Source organism: Scyliorhinus canicula, chromosome 16, assembly GCF_902713615.1.
Source record: "Scyliorhinus canicula chromosome 16, sScyCan1.1, whole genome shotgun sequence".
Classification (NCBI taxonomy): domain Eukaryota; kingdom Metazoa; phylum Chordata; class Chondrichthyes; order Carcharhiniformes; family Scyliorhinidae; genus Scyliorhinus; species Scyliorhinus canicula.
Genome location: NC_052161.1, coordinates 47,766,179 through 47,783,016, shown reverse-complemented (window position 1 = coordinate 47,783,016; position 16,838 = coordinate 47,766,179). Strand labels below are relative to the sequence as shown.

The 16,838-nt window shown below is 46.9% G+C and overlaps 1 protein-coding gene across 1 annotated transcript in view; it reads right to left on the bottom strand.

Annotated features, from left to right (window-relative positions):
* The window catches only part of LOC119950982 (leucine-rich repeat-containing protein 27-like), a 141,937-nt gene that overhangs the window by 39,721 nt on the left and 85,378 nt on the right, over positions 1 to 16,838 (bottom strand). Inside the window, exon 6 of the mRNA XM_038774015.1 lies at positions 4,327 to 4,476. Coding sequence (XP_038629943.1) covers positions 4,327 to 4,476 — 150 coding nt within the window. The remainder of the gene's footprint in view (positions 1 to 4,326; positions 4,477 to 16,838) is intronic.

Below are 16,838 nucleotides of genomic sequence, written 5' to 3'. Positions count from 1 at the left end.
CACCCAAATGGATTCAACCTTATCCTGCATAGCACCGATATCATCCCTAACTATTGCCCGGATGTCATCCTTAAATAACAGAGCTACACCACCTCCCAGATCATATGGTGATCTTCAATTTATATACTTTGCGGCTGATTATCTGTACACCTGACAGAACCTCATTTCCACAGAAATAACTCCCACAGTCCATCCACCAGTACTCTACACTTCAAATAGCTTCTGGACTTCACTCACCCACCATAGTTGTCCCTGAACTTGCACAACAGATATTCCATGATGATTCCACTCTATTTATATTAACTTTGTTTTGAATTTAACTCTGGATTTCCTTCTAATGTCTCCCCTTTATTCCGTTTACTACAGGAGTATAAGTATTTCAATAATTATTATGTAACCAGGTTTGCACATCGGCTGCCACTCTGGACATGAGGCCTTAATGCCTATTTATACTTTTTTAAAAAACCTCCTTTTTTACTTTTTACCCCTCCTTGACATTTCACTTCTGTCATGTTTCCATTCATTTCTCTCCCCTTGGATACTCCACCCTCCAAAATTCCTACCCAACCCTCCAGTGCTTCTTACATAGAAACATAGAACATTACAGCACAGAACAGGCCCTTCGGCCCTCGATGTTGTGCCGAGCAATGATCACCCTACTCAAACCCACGTATCCACCCTATACCCGTAACCCAACAACCCCCCTTAACCTTACTTTTAGGACACTACGGGCAATTTAGCATGGCCAATCCACCTAACCCGCACATCTTTAGACTGTGGGAGGAAACCGGAGCACCCGGAGGAAACCCACGCACACACGGGGAGGATGTGCAGACTCCGCACAGACAGTGACCCAGCCGGGAACCGAACCTGGGACCCTGGAGCTGTGAAGCATTTATGCTAACCACCATGCTACCGTGCTGCTTCTTGATCTTCCTATTCTTCCAGTACCATCCCAGGCTTGGCTCCCTCTTATCTAAGTCTATCGCTTTCCTCTGTGCCTCTCTTAGCATCGTCCAAAGGTTCATCAAAGCATTTGTTGCTGCCTCCTTACAAGCAACTGCCCCATCTGACTGTCAGCAACCTTCTACTTTAGGGGGCTAATCTTGCCAATCTCCTTCCCTCCCAAATGACCCCCCTCTTCCCGTGCTGACCCTGTGGGCTCCGCCAAAGGATCAGCTATCACCACCCCTCTCCATGTTTCCCTCCAGATCGGCCACTCATTTGTAAATAAGGCTCCAGCTAGATATTAATTCATTGTGGATGATCGAATCAACATCATGACCTTGACAGAAACCGAGCTTAGGGTGGTTACCTTAGAACCCATAGAATAAATCCCATCGGCACATCAAGGCTGCAGCGACCTCCGAAAGAACACCCTACCCATGCCCATTTCCCCACCCTATTCCTCTAACCCGCCCCCAACCCCAGATCTTTGGACATTAAGGGGTACTTTAGCATGGTAAATCCACAGTACCTGCACATCATTATGAAGCCTACGTATGAAGCCTCCTTGCCAGCTAAATCTTTGGCCATTTGTCTAGTCCATTTATCTGGCTGCTTAACTGCCATTCAGTACTTAATGCACAGGAAGTTGCTACACCAAAATATTCTGAAGCAATTGCCTTTGGTACCACCACAAGTTACATTCTCTAGCTACCAACTTTATCCTTCTCCCTGATAACGCTCTGATGCTGAACCAAACTGCTCACAACCTTGGTGATATATCTAACCCATAGAGAAGTTGCTGACCAAAACTGAAATGTGTACTATTACTAACCGGGCGTTGGTTCAGCTGAGTTGTGTGAACAGCTGGTTTGTGATGCAGAGGCCAGCAGTGCTGGTTCAATTCCCATACCCTGCTGAGGTTATTCATGAAGGCCCCGCCTTCTCAACCTTGCCCCTTGCCTGAGGAATGGTGATCCTCAGATTAAATCACCAGCAGTTAACTCTCCCCCTCAAAGGGGAAAGCAGCCAATGGTCATCTGGGGCTATGGTGACTTTTACTTTTATGAAGACTGCCGGACTCCACTCCTCATCCATGCCGATATAACTTTTTAACCGTAAATCTCATAACCACTTAGCCTTAACCTTTATAGTGAGATGGTGGCATAGTATTAATGTTACTGAGCTAGTAATTCAGAAACCCTTGGGACAGGGTCTCCAATCCCTAGGGCAGCTGGTGGAATTTAAATTCAATAAAAAAGTCTGGAAAATTGAACGCCAATATCAGTAATGGTGATCAGAAAACTATTATCGATTGTCGTAAAAACCCAACTGGTTCATTACCATCCTTTAGAGAAGGAAATCTGCTCTCTTTAACTGCATGGTCATGTCTACATGCGACTCCAGCAATGTGATTGATTATTAACTGCCCTCAAGGGTAATTTAAGATGGACAAACAAATGCTGGCTTTGCCAGTCATGCCCTCATCCCATGAAAGAATAAAATAATTTCCAATACCACTCCTTGTTGACCTCCCATGTTCTGCCCTCTGTAACACTGAGGTCATCTAAAACCCCGCTGCACGTCCAGACTCACATCAGGTGCGAAATTCTCCGCCACCCAGGAATTGGGTGGCGGAGAAGCCCCCTGCGGCGATTCTCCGGCCCGCGATGGGCCGGTCCCACCCCTGGGAGGCCTCTCCCGCTGCCGTGGTTTGAACCACCTCTGGTGGCGGCGGGATCAGCTGCGCGAGCGGGCCTCCGGGCGAACGGATACCGGGGGTGCCCCCACGATGGCCAGGCCCATGATCGGGGTCCACCGATCGGCGGGCAGGCCAGTGCCGTGGGGGCACTCTTTTTCTTCCACCGTCACCACAGCCTCCACCATGACGGAGGCGGAAGAGAATCCCCCAGCTGACGCACCGGCGCATGTGCGAACCGACGAAGGCCTTTCGGCCAGCCCCGGCGCCGGGCGTCAAAGGCCGTTGGAGCCGGTTTGGGCGCCAGTCGGTGTGGAGCCAACCACTCCGGCATGGGCCTAGCCCCTCAATGTGAGGGCTTGACCCCTAAAGGTGCGGAGAATTCCGCACCTTTGGGGAGGCCGACGCCGGAGTGGTTGGCGCCACTCCACTACGCTGGGACCCCCCCGCCCCGCCGAGTAGGGGAGAATCCCGCCCCAGGTCCCATCCACTCATCACCTCTGTGCTCACGGACTAAATTAGTTCCTGGTTAAGTAATACCCTACTTTAAGATCATTTTCAAATCCTTCCACTCTCTCGTCGCACCTTATCTCTGTAATCTGCTTCAGCCCTCTAATCCACCCAAGATATTTGCACTCCTTAATTCTGGCCTCTCTTCACAGTCCCTAATTTTAATCATTCCAGTATTGGCAGCCACACATTCAGCTGCCGAGGTCCTGAGCTCTGGAGATTCCACCCCAAATTTCCCCCTCATTTAGCTTTTTGAAGGTGTTAACCTTAAAACCTACTTCTTTGATCAACCTCAGGCCCCAATAACTCCTTTTTTTTTTTAAATAATTTTTATTGAAATTTTTCGATACAAACATTTACCCCTACTACATTTTAAATTATAACACAACAAATCCCCCCTGGAAAATCCTCCCCACGCCCTCCCCCGCGCGCACACCCCCCACCCTCCCCCCCCCCCCCCCCCCCCCCCGCGCTACCAGTCTAGCAACCAAACCGTTTTTTCCCTTTCTTGCCGATGGCCTCGGGCAGTCATTGCCCGCGACCCCCTGCTGACGTGCTCCCTTCGTTGCTATCCCCCCCCCTCCCTTCCCCCCCCCCTTTCTCCCCGACCCCAATAACTCCTTGAGTGGCACTTGAGATAACATTCATAAGAATTTCCTTTTGGCCATTTCACTATATGAAAGGGACTATATAAATAAGTTGGTGTTGTTATTGAAGACCAACCCTATGCTTAGCCCAGTGAGCAGGAGATTGAGCAGAAGACCATAAGAATCAGGAGCAGAATTAGGCCATTCGGCCCATCAAGTCTGCTATGTTTCTCATCCCCATTCTCCTGCCTTCTCCCCATAACCCTGATCCCCTTATGAATCAAACCAGCATATTGGGTTGATAGCCAGCTGGTTGCTCGATGAGAGTAAACTGATGACTCCCTGCTTTGCATCCATTTGGGCCTCATGATGGGGGGGGGTTTATGAATCAAGCCAATAACCTGTCTGTATAAAAAGGGATTACAGAAACAATCCAGAGCACAATGTGCTACCTATGTAAATAGTGAATGAAATTGGTTGACTGATGTGCATAGAAGAGAAAAATATAAATCATTGCATGCCGCCACACTGGGTCTAGTTGTGGCAAAATATGTAATTCAGAGTTATATTCATATTTTCATTTACCTAGGAATGCTAGATATAGTCGACAGGAATCCTGCACCCCAGACTTTCTTAGATTGGGAAGATTCTTCCTTTTCTCTTCTTGCATTAGTTTCTGTTTCAGTGTTTTGAATCGTTGCCGCTCTTTCTCATCAGAGAAACTTAAACTGGATTCTGTTCGTACATTCAGTTTCAGTTTTCAATTAATGGCATTTCTAAAAAAAAAATCGATGGACAGGTCACTAAAATGTAACACCATTTGATATGATTTATGAAGTCAAAGGATACAGATAATGAGCAAGTGTGCATCCTAAAATTTCGGGAACTAAAGGAAAACAGCATATGGAACTCAGTGAAGGCACAAATTTGCTACTTAAATAACAGCCATTTACAAAGAATGTGTCTAAAATGTAAATACAAGTGTGTGGATACGAATACAAAACGGCATTGTTATTCAATAAATCATTACATTCAGTCTCGACTGAGCTTCATAAATAATAAGAAACAGAGCCAAGCTGTTTTTCTAGATGGGAAGAGAAAATTTAGGTTGAAAATTTACTCAGACTCACACTCACAATCCTTCCAGCACCCAGCTACAAGCAGAGTTTCACTTGAAATGAAATGAAATGAAAATGAAAATGAAATGAAAATCGCTTATTGTCACGAGTAGGCTTCAATTAAGTTACTGTGAAAAGCCCCTAGTCGCCACATTCCGGCGCCTGACCGGGGAGGCTGGTATGGGAATCGAACCATGCTGCTGGCCTGCTTGGTCTGCTTGAAAAGCCAGCGATTTAGCCCAGTGAGCTAAACCAGCATGCATTATCATTTTATTTAATATTTCTTTGAGACTCCAATTAAAGACAGTGTGCAATATTCCCAAAAGGGAACAAAGTCCCCAAGAAAGCGCAGTGCCGAGAAACACATGGCTATTCAACACGACTCGCTCTGAATAAGAGGCCTGGACGGGGACGTGCGGCGAAGGCTGCACATAGCCCAGTTTATTTTACAACAGGGAGCTCCGCTCGCTCGAACTCCCCATTGCAACGGGACATCATTTTTAAATGGCATTCCGATCTCTGAGGCCCACAAAAAATACCCAGACCTCCCCCCAACATGAATGCAATATGGAAGGGTCCCCGGCCCCCCCCGCACCGCCCCCCCTCCCAATACCCACTACCAGGGGGTCAGGCTGGCACTGCCAGGGTACCCAGGTGGCAGAACCAGGGCACCACCCGGCCCAAAGAGCATGCAGCTGGGCGCCTCTGATCACATTGGAGACACCCACAAGTGCCGTTCCGTCTGGTCCGTTTGTGGGAACCAGTACCAAAAGGTGCTCGGCAGAGTTCCGCAATTGTAGCCCAAAGCCGCAGGTACCTCAGGAATTTACACATTAAAGTAAGGCTTACTGGCTCGCTCTTATATAAAAATTTGCCAATTGTGATCCTACCCGTCGTGGGCGGGATTCAACTTGCAACGTTTCTCAAGATTACGGTGAATCACGTGAGGCATTGCGTGCCAGGTAGATCCTGGGAGCGGGGTCTCCCGGCTTTCACCGGCCACATTGCGCTGCGGCGAGATGCTTCTCCGGCGCAGTGTGGCTGGAGGGTCGCGCCCATAAATCAGAGATTTATGGCACAGGTGGAGGCCATTGAACCCATTATGTCTGCGTTGGCTGAAAAAGAGCAATCCAATCGAAGCCCACTTTCCAGCTCTGGGCCTGTAACCTTGTAAATTAAAGCACTCCAAATGTATCACCAAGTACCTTTTAAACGTGATGAGGATTTCTGCTTCTACAAAATGTCAAGGAATGAGTTCCAGACCCGATCACTCTCTGGGATAAAAAATCTTAATTTCCCTCAAATCCTCGACGAATTACTTTAAATCTGTGCCTCCTGATTATTGACCTCTCTGCGAAAGGGGTCCTTCTGACCCACACTATTTAGGCTCCTCATAACTTCACACACACTGTTCCAAAAGACACAACCCATACCTAAAGTGATTAATCCCTGTCAGCATCCTCATAAATCACTTGTGCATCATATCCTTCCTGTAATGAGTTGACCTAACAGTATACAGTATTCTGCCAATAATGAGTTATTTATGAGTTTATGTTGGTTGAGCATACCATGCCTGCTATTATAATTCTATGGGTGGCATTTTCCAGCCCCACCACAGTGGGTTCCCCCGCAATGGATGTGGCAATCCAACCAAAGGTTAATCGACTCCGGCGGGGCTGGGAGATCATCTAATGTCTCGTCTAATGAAGGAAAACAGGCTATATGCCTTCTTAGCTACCTATGAACAAAAGAGCTGAACTCCAGAGGTAAGGTGAGGTGAGAGTGAAATCAAGGCTGCATTTGACTGAGTGTGGCATCAAGGAGCCCGAGCAAAAGATGTCGATGGGAATCAGGGGAAAATTCTCCACTGGCTGGAATCATGCCTGGCACAAAGGAAGATGGTTGTGATTGCTGGAGGCAAACATCTCAGTTCCAAGTCATCACTGCAGGAGTTCCTGAGGGTAGTGTCCTTGGCCCAACCATCTTCAGCTGCTTCATCAATAACCTTCTTTCCATCATAAGATTTGAAGTGGGGATGTTTGCTGATGATTGCATAACATTCAGCACCATTTGTGACTCCTCAGATACAGAAGCAGTCCATCTACAACCGCAGCAAGACCTGGGTAAGTGCCAGGCAATGGCCAACAAGGGAGAATCTAACCATCACTTCTTGACATTCAATGATATTACTATCGCTGAATCACTCACTATCAACATCCTTGGGAATACTATTGACCAGAAACCGAACTAGACTAGCCATATAAGTACTTCAAGTGCAGGTCAGAGGCTAGGGGCTGGATTCTCTGCCCCGCCACACCACTTTTCAGCCTCGACCTGCCGGCGGGATTCTCCGTTACGCTGGCCGGTCAATGGGGTTCCCCATTGTGGGGCAGCCCCACCCCGCCGGGAAACCCCAGGGCGCCGGCAAAACGGAGAATCATGCCGGCGGAGAATCCTGCCCTAGGCATCCTGCAGCAAGTAACTCACCTCGTGACTCCCAAAGCTTGTCCATCCACAAGGCACAAGTGAGGAGTATAATGAAATGTTCTCCATTTGGCTGGATGAGTGCAGCTCCAACACCCAAGAAGCTCACATCATCCAGGACAAAACAGCCCCATTGATTAGCACCCCATCAACAAACATTCACTCCCTCCGCCACGATGCACAGTGGCAACAGTGTGTACCAGGTTCCTTAGGCAGCACCTTGCATAGCCATGACCACGACCGCCCAGAAGGACAAGGGCAACAGACCCATGGGAACACCACAACCTCGACGTTCCCCTCGAAACTTCTCACCATCCATTTTTTCTTTTTTTTTTAAATTTAGAGTACCCAATAAATTTTTTTCCATTAAGGGGCAATTTAGCCAATCCACCAAGCTTGCACATATTTTTGGATTTTGGGGGCGAAACCCACACAAACACGGGGAGAATGTGTAAACTCCACACGAACAATGACCCAGAGCCGGGATCGAACCTGGGACCTCGGCGCCGTGAGGCTGCAGTGCTAACCCACTGCACCACCGTGCTGCCCAGCTTCTCACCATCCCGACTTGAAAATTTAACACTGTTCCTTCACTGTTGCTGAGTCAAAATCCTGGAACGCTCTCTTTCTCTCTAACAGTACTGAGGGTGTACCTCCATCACATGAGCTGCAGTGGTTCAGGAAGGCAGCTCATCACCATCTAAAAGGCAATTGGGAATGGGCATTAAATGCTGTCCTATAAGGCCATTAGATATAGGAGCTGAATTAGGCAACTCGGCCCATTCAATCATGGCTGATATTTTTCTCATCCCCATTCTCCTGCCTTCTCCCCATAACCCCTGATTCCCTTATTAATCAGGAACCTATCTGTCTCTGTCTTAAAGAAACTCAGTGATTTGGCCTCCACAGCCTTCTGCAGCAAAGAGTTCCACAGATTCACCACCCTCTGGCTGAAGATATTCCTCCTCATCTCTGTTTTAAAGGATCGTCCCTTTAGTCTGAGATGGTGTCCTCTGGTTCTAGTTTTTCCTACAAGTGGAAACATCCTCTCCACGTCCACTCTATCCAGGCCTCGCAGTATCCTGTAAGTTTCAATAAGATCCCCCCTCATCCTTCTAAACTCCAACGAGTACAGACCCAGAGTCCTCAACCATTCCTCATACGACAAGATCTTCATTTCAGGGATTATTCTTGTGAACCTCCTCTGGACCCTTTCCAAGGCCAGTACATCCTTACTTAGATACCGGGCCCAAAGCTGCTCACAATACTCCAAATGGGGACTGATCAGAGCCTTATACAGCATTGCATTTGCCTTCTTAACTGCTGACTGAACCTGCACATTAACCTTAAGAGAATCTTGAACAAGGACTCCCAAGTCCCTTTGTGCTTCTGATTTCCGAAGAATTTCCCCATTTAGAAAATAGTCTATGCCTAAATTCCTCCTTCCAAAGTGCATAACCTCACACTTTTCCACATTGTATTTCATTTGCCACTTCATTGCCCACTCTCCTAGCTTGTCCAAGTCCTTCTGCAGCCCCCTTGCTTCCTCAGTACTACCTGTCCCTCTCTCTCTACAGATCTTTGTATTATCTGCAAACTTAGCAACAGTGCCTTCAGTTCCTTCTTCCAGATCATTAATGTATATTGTGAAAAGTTGTGATCCCAGCACAGACCCGAGGTATACCACTAGTCACCGGCTGCCATCCTGAAAAAGACCCCTTTATCCCCACTCTCTGCCTCCTGCCAGTCAGCCAATCCTTTATCCATGCCAGAATCTTACCCTTAACACCATGGGCTTTTAACTTTTTTAACAATCTCCTATGTGGCACCTTGTCAAAGGCCTTCTGGAAATCGAAATAAATCACGTTCACTGGTTCTCCTTTGTCTAACTTCCTTGTTACCTCCTCAAAGAACTCTAACAGATTTGTCAGACATGACCTCCCTTTGACAAAGCCGTGCTGACTCTAATCAGCCCTAATTCAGCAATGTCTACATTCTTTGAATGAAAAAAATATATAGCTGCCCTGGTGCCTTAAGGGGCTTCAGGGTCCCTGTGCTCAACTATACTTTTCCATATCTGACCATTGCCTTGCCCTGTTTGCTCTTCCCAAATGCATTATCACACACCTCTGGGTTCAATTCTATTATCCACATTTCTTTTTTAAAAATGTTTTTGTACATGATATACTTACAAATGTACACACAGGAAACAAAAGCCCAGAGGAAGTAACACATAGCAGAAAAGAGGGGGGGGGCTTTCTCCCCCCCTTCTCTTTTTTTTAATACAAAACAAGCAAAACAAAACCATGTGGCGGGGGCACCTGGGCGGTGCCTCTGATGTCACTTGCATCTCTTGACATTTTTTTGTTTGTCCGTCCATTTGCCTCAGCTTCGGCCATCTGTTGTTCCTTCCTGTTCTTTCTTTCTCTCTTTCGTCTCGCTGTGCTTGTTGTGGTCTTTGTCGTTTCTTGCACTCTCCCCCATTTGTGTTCCCTCCCGTTTCCACCCTTCTGGCTCCCCTCTGTTGTTCTCCTTCCCTCGTCCTCCCTTCCTCACTACCCCCCCCCCCCCCCTCCCCTCTCCTCCCCATCCTCCTCCCCTCCCACACCCTTCTTCTCTGCTATTCTCCTTTCTTTCCCACTGGGTTTGGCCACTCCCTGTTGCTCTACCCAGCTCCTCCCCCTGGTCCTCCTGCTCTTCCTTCTCTTCTATCATGTTCTGCCTACTTTCCCCTGGCTCTTGGCCGCTTGCTTATTTGTTTGCTGCCCACAAACAGGTCCGGGGCAGTCGGGTGAATGGCTCCCATGTTTTGAAGAAGCCATCTTCCGACCCTCGGATGGCAAATTTGATTTTCTCCATTTGGTGAAATCATTCTCCACATTTTTGCCCATCTGTTCAGTCCATTCATATTTTCCTGCAGCCTAAAGCTTTCTTCTTTACCATGAACCACATTGTCAACTTTTGTAGTAGGTGCATATTAAGTCTTGCCATCTAAATTAAAGTCTAACCCACTGATATCTGCACCACAAGTTTGGGACCTACATGTTGTGCATTCTGTAACATCTGCCTAAATCTGAATAGTACTTCTGCAGTATCTTGGAGATTCAAACATAACCACCAGTTGGGTTTCCACCCAAAGCACAGCATTATTACTTGCAATGCCAAAGTATTATATTTTAGAGCTGGCCTAACAGAAATAGTATTAGTCCACGGTTTTCTGTGAACAATAACTTCAATGGCTCTTATACCTGCTCTTGAACAGTAGATTAAAACCAGCTAATTGTATTAAAATGAGTAAGGCGCAAAACAAAATGGCTGCATCATGAGGCGAGAAGCAGCAGCTACTGGGTGGGAAGGAGCTTTGGACTGTGTTGCAGCAGGAAAAACAGCATTGAAATCTGAAGACAACCGTAGCTACTTGTCAGCCACGCCACTAGATGGAGTATCTCTCCTTGGTTGAATCACAATTTCTGTGGTCCATCAAAGACAGTTGACGGCAATCTTTGAGAGTTCTGTGATTCTGACCATCCTCCGCAAACTGACAAAGAAAACTTGACAATGGGAATATTTGCACGATGGCCTCAAAAGCAAAGATATTGTGCGACTTCATACGTGATGTGGTGCAGAATTAGTTATTATAATGGTCATACTGTCTGTTTGGTTTAATTGAATTATAATTTCAATAAAGCCTAGATTTAATCCTGTTACTGTAAGGAATTTTCATTAATGTGACAAATATTACGAGGCAAACCAATTTTCAGCAGAGTTCGCAGATCAAACTACATGGAAAAACAATTTCTTGTTTCTGATGATTTGAGTATGGTATTTTTAAGATCTTTGCATCTATTGATTTCTGCTGCAGGCATCCTCCAAACTGAAATGATTGGATTATCAGAGCTTTCCCAGCTGACAGCAAAGCTGTGGAAAACAAAATGAAGCTCCTGCACTTACACAGTACTAATTTATGACTTGCAAAGAAGAGAGATTCAAATTGGGCAAGGAAATTAAATGGAAAGGTAAAATGCAATGATAATTATTCCACCCAAGCAAAATCATTGACAATAGTTTGAGCAACTGTTGGGATATTGCAGTTCACTGTGTAAATGCTCAAATTTGTAAAACATAAAGCAAGCTAACAGCTGAATGCCCACCCCAGTGCACATGAATGATGACATAAATTTGTAAACGTAGATAGAATTTGCATGAGAAATTTAAATATTTCACAGGATCACTTTCTTTGTATTGCATGTAATTTTTGCATCACCTATGCCAAAACCTCCTTGTTTCTTTCAGTAACTAAATTTTTAAACCACAAAGCAACTCTCAAAAAATTCTGTGAAAAATATTAGTGTTCAGAGTTCATGTAATTCTGTTTTGGGGGTTGCAATTTTACTTCTAATTAAAAAAGGTTCAAGTAAGTGTGCTACTGTGTACCCATGTTTTCATTTTTTTTGCCATACACTGTGTTTACCTATCAGCATGTATAGGTAGCCACAGCTCTCTATATCTGATCTTTCAAATATTCATTACGGCAACAGGTAACAAAACCCTTCCCTCCCTGCATCCCACCCAACCACTCACCCCCCTGCCACCCCAGTACCTGCCTCCCTATTCCAACCTATCCCCCCCCCTCCCCCACCTTAGGACTCAATACTTCTTAGAAGTCTATAAACAGCTTCAACCTCAAGATGAATCACTCCGCCGCCCCTGAAATGGTGAACTTAATTTTTTCTGGATGCAGAAACTCTGCCAAATCACTCACCCATACCCCTGCCTTTGGCGGCTCCCAGTCCCGCCAATAAAATCCATCTCCGGGCTATCAGGGGGGCAAAGGCCAAGACGATAGCCTCTCTCCCCATCTGAACTCCCGGATCCTTTGACACTATAAATATCGCCACCTCTGGAGTTGGAGGTACCTCCATCCCCAAAATCTTTGACATTACGTCCAAAAATCACTTCCAAAACGCTCTCAAACTCAGGTATGCCCAAAACATGTGCACATGGTTTGCTGCCCCCGCACACTGCTCACACCTATCCTCCACCCCCGAAAAGAACCACTCATCCTGGACACTGTCATGTGGGCTCTACACACCACCTTAAAATTGGATAAAACATAACCTAGCAGACGACGAGGGTGCATTTGCCCTCCACAACTTCCCTCCCCACTCCTCCTCCCTCTTGCGTCTGACCTCCTGCAGCACAGAGGGAAGCACACTCCCTCTTCAGCAGCTCCCAATACATGTCCACAGTCCTGCCCTCCCCAATGTCATCTTTGGACAAAAGCTCATCCTGTAGCACCGGGATCGGCAGCGCCGGATAGGACAGCATATCATTCCTAACAAATTTCCCAACCTGTAGAAACCTGAACTTTCCAGGTCTTCAAAAATTTCTCCCACAAACAAATCCCTGAAGTACTCTATCCCCAACTGCTGCCACCCCCAGAACCTCGTATCCAACCCTGGCGGCGCAAGCCTGTGATTGCTACAAATCGGCACCCACTGTGACAGGCCTTCCAACCAAAGGCGGTCTACAGTGCTTCCAAACCCTCAGTGCCGATACCACCACAGGATATGTGGCTACCGAACCGGTGAGAACGAAAGGAGCGCCAACAACAGTGCCCTTCAAGCTGGCCCCCCCTACACAAGGCCACATCCATCCGCTCCCAAACCAACCGCACCGCCACCGCCCATTTCCTAGCCATTGCGATATTTGCTGCCCAGTAGCAATTCAACAAGCTTGGCAATGCCAACCATCCAGAGAACACCCTCCTCACCCGCAGAGCCTTCTCCATCCACACAAAACTCAAAATCAATCCATTCACCTTCCCAAAAAAGGTGAGGTTATAAAAAAATCAGGAGGTTATAAAATACAAACAAAAATATCAGCAGCACCGTCAGCTTCACCGCCTCCACACGCCCCACCAAAGACAATAGCAACACATGCACCGCTTGGAAGTCCACCATCATCCCCTCCACCAGCCGAGCCGAATATAAGCTGAATATGGGGAAAACCGAGCTGTTCCCAATTAATTCATGGGTACATGAAAGGAGGCTGGGGGAATTGCTGTGGAGGCGGGCTTTTGTTATCTTAGTGGCGTGGAGTTGGGCTCAGCTGCACAAGCAGCTCCACACCATTGAGAGGGGGTGGGAGGCACATGTGGGCTGGGGAGGGGGAAAAGGGAGTGCCGGGAGTGGAGGGGGGGGGGAAACTGGAGTGCCGGCAGGGGTTGGGGGGGGGGGGGGGGGTCGGGGGACGGACGTGAGTGCCGGGGTGGGGGGGAACGGGAGTGCCAGGGAGGGGGTAGCATGTGCCAGGGAGGGGGGAGCATGTGCCGGGGCCTGGGGAGCATGTGCCGGGGCATCATAATACTACGACTCTCTCTCTCTCTTCCCCCCCCCCCCCCCCCCCCCCAACCACCACCACCACCAAGTCGTTACTCAAATGTAGTTACAAGAATATTTACATGCTACCCCCGAAGTCTCTGACTTTACAGATTCTGGCGGTCTAGAGGCAGATTTCATTCTTTTCAAGTTTGTAGGAATGGTAGTCTCAATTGGTTTGGGCTGATTTTGTTGGTCTGAAGTGCAACATCTGGCTCATTCAAATAAACGATAGGAGGTTCACCACAGAAATGAGAAAACTTCTCCTGCTGATTGTTCCTTCTGGGGTATGTATTAAGTAAAGCCGTCACTCATTGTCATCCCTCAGGACAATAACACCTTCTTTGTCAATGTTCCTGATCCAAACTTTGTCACCTCAGTTTACCCTGGACAGTTTCTGGTATAGTGCCTCCCATTGTATGTGTAAGCCCGCCACTGGTGTTAGGACAGTTCTAGGTCTTGAACCTTCTGATAGTGCCTGACTGCCAACCTGGGATTCATTTCTTCGGCACTGTGAAGTTGAATGTGAAGTTTTCTGCCCATCAGTAGCTCTGATGGGGCTAATTCACATTGTAGTGGGATGGATGTATATGTCAAAAGCATCATTGTCACTTTTGCTCAAGAGGTTTTAATAATAGATTCCACTTTCCGCCTCACCATTAGATTGTGGACACCTTGGGGAGCTGATGAGGTATTTAAATCCTTAATTCATGGCAAAATGATTGAGGTAGTCATTAGTGAATTGCAGCTCGTTGTCGGAGACCACTTGGTCCAGGATGTCGTGGATTGCAAAATTTCTTTCAATGACCGACTCTGTGATCACTGTGTGTAAATGCTTCACTCTGATCCACCAGCAGAAATAGTCAACAATGGTGAGGAAGGACATGAATAAATCCATAGATTCACAGGGGCTTTTCACAGTAACTTCATTGAAGCCTACTCGTGACAATAAAGCGATTTTCATTTTTATTTCATTTTCATTCATGCTCAAATATTTCCACAGATAGGGAACTGTGTGGGGATAAGGGCCCCCTCTGAACTGCTCTGTGCAGCATGCACATCTGGCAGTTTAAAATTATCTTCAATTGCTCTTGATATACCCGGCTGGCACACTACAGACAGGGCTCGTGCTCTGCACTTTGTGATGCCCAAGTAGCCTTGGTGGATTTGTTGTAGAATCTTCAGTTGGAGTGAGGTGGAAATGACCGACCATTCATCATACACTGACAGATCATCAATGACAGTGAAGTGTTTCTGTTGATCGAGATAAATTTTCATAACATTGTCACATGGATGCTGCAATGGCCAACCTTGTGGGTAGTACTGGCAGATGCTGAATCACTCTTCATCTCGCATCTGTTGGAGCTTTTTGGAGCTTGTCAGCAGTTGTATTGTCACAAACTGGGAGTATGACTTGAACTGATTCACCAGATGGACATCATGTATCGCAAGATGGTCAACTGTGGCCCTGGACATTATGTCTGCAGTCGTTTGATACCCACTCCCACCCTCCAAATGTATGCTGTCTCGTATGCTGAGCTCATGGAACAAGTGGAATCTTTGAATTCTGAGCGGCATCCTGCAAAATGTTTTCTGGTCCAATAGCGAGAACAATGGTTTATGATTTGCGCTGATGATCACGTTCAACCCAACAATATAGTCAGAGAACCTCTTACAAGCCCATGTGACCACAAGGACCTCTTTTTCAATAACTGCATACCGCATTTCTGAGTCATACAGCCTACTAGATGGGTAAGAAACTGGTTGGTGGCATCCATCCAGCTGCTCTTAGAATCATAGAAACCCTACAATGCAGAAGGAGGCATTCAGCCAATTGAGTCTGCACCGACCCTCTCAAAGAGCACCCTACCTAGACCCACTCCCTGACTCTATCCCGTAACCCCAACCGATTCTGCACATCTTTGGACACTAAAGGGCAATTTAGCATGGCCAATTCACCTAACTTGGACTTCTTCATTCTGTGGGAGGAAACCAGAGCACCCGGAGGAAACCCGTGCAGACATGGGGAGAAGGTGCAAACTCCACACAGTCACCCAAGGCCAGGCGTCACAGTGATTAGCACTGCTGCCTCACGGCACCGAGGACCCGGGTTTGATCCCGACCCCGGGTCACTGTCCGCGTGATGTTTACACTCTCTCTCCGTGTTTGCATGGGTCTCACTCCCACAAACCCAAAGATGTGCAAGGTAGGCCACACTAAATTGCCCCTTAATTGGAAAAATAATGAATTGAGTACTCCACATTTATCAAAAAAAAGTCACCCAAGACCAGAACTGAACCCCGCCCCTGGTGTTGAGGCAGCAGTGCTAACCACTGTGCAGCCTCTATATTGGAGCATTGCTTGCTTTGACCTGGAGCTTGATGCCTCCTCATCCATATAACTGTTGGAGGAGGCTTCAGACATTGTTTCACGAACCAAAGTTCCTTATCCAACAAGATAACTTGAAATTCATGAGGTAACCATATGTCAACATTCTGAAATACGAATCTGGGATCATTAATTTCTCCTCAGGAGCATTGTTGGACTTGTTCTTGGTGTGGCTCATCTATCTCATGTACTTATTTGAGTACCTCCACAAGTCTAGAGTTTTGGACTTACACATCACATTGTTCCAAAGTGTCCCAGGCAACTGCAATGAAAGCGTTGTACAGTTATTGCTGGGCCATGTCCGACCTGTGACATGGTTTGCCACCACCTTGTCTTTTGCTTGGGCATTGTTTTCCTTGCCCTGCAGTCTCCTTGCCCTTTTGTTGCTTTATGCTGTTGGGTTGTACTTTTAACTTTTGCCACGCAAAATACATTGGTTTTGCTTGCGGACTTCCAATTTTCTGATGATTTGGATAGTTTGTTGAAAATTCAGATCTCCTTTAGAGTGGAGTATACCAAGAGTATCATCGGCCACTCCCACTATTATTCAGTTTCTTATGCGATCCGACTCAAGGTCACCATGGTCACAGCCTTCAGCCAATCTGAATAATTTATTTATGAAAGAGTCTATGGGTTCCCCGGGCTTTTGGACCCTTGTTAAATTTTGCTTGCTCCAAAATGTTATTGCTTCTTAGGTTAAAGTGGTTATCAAAGGACTTCCATGACT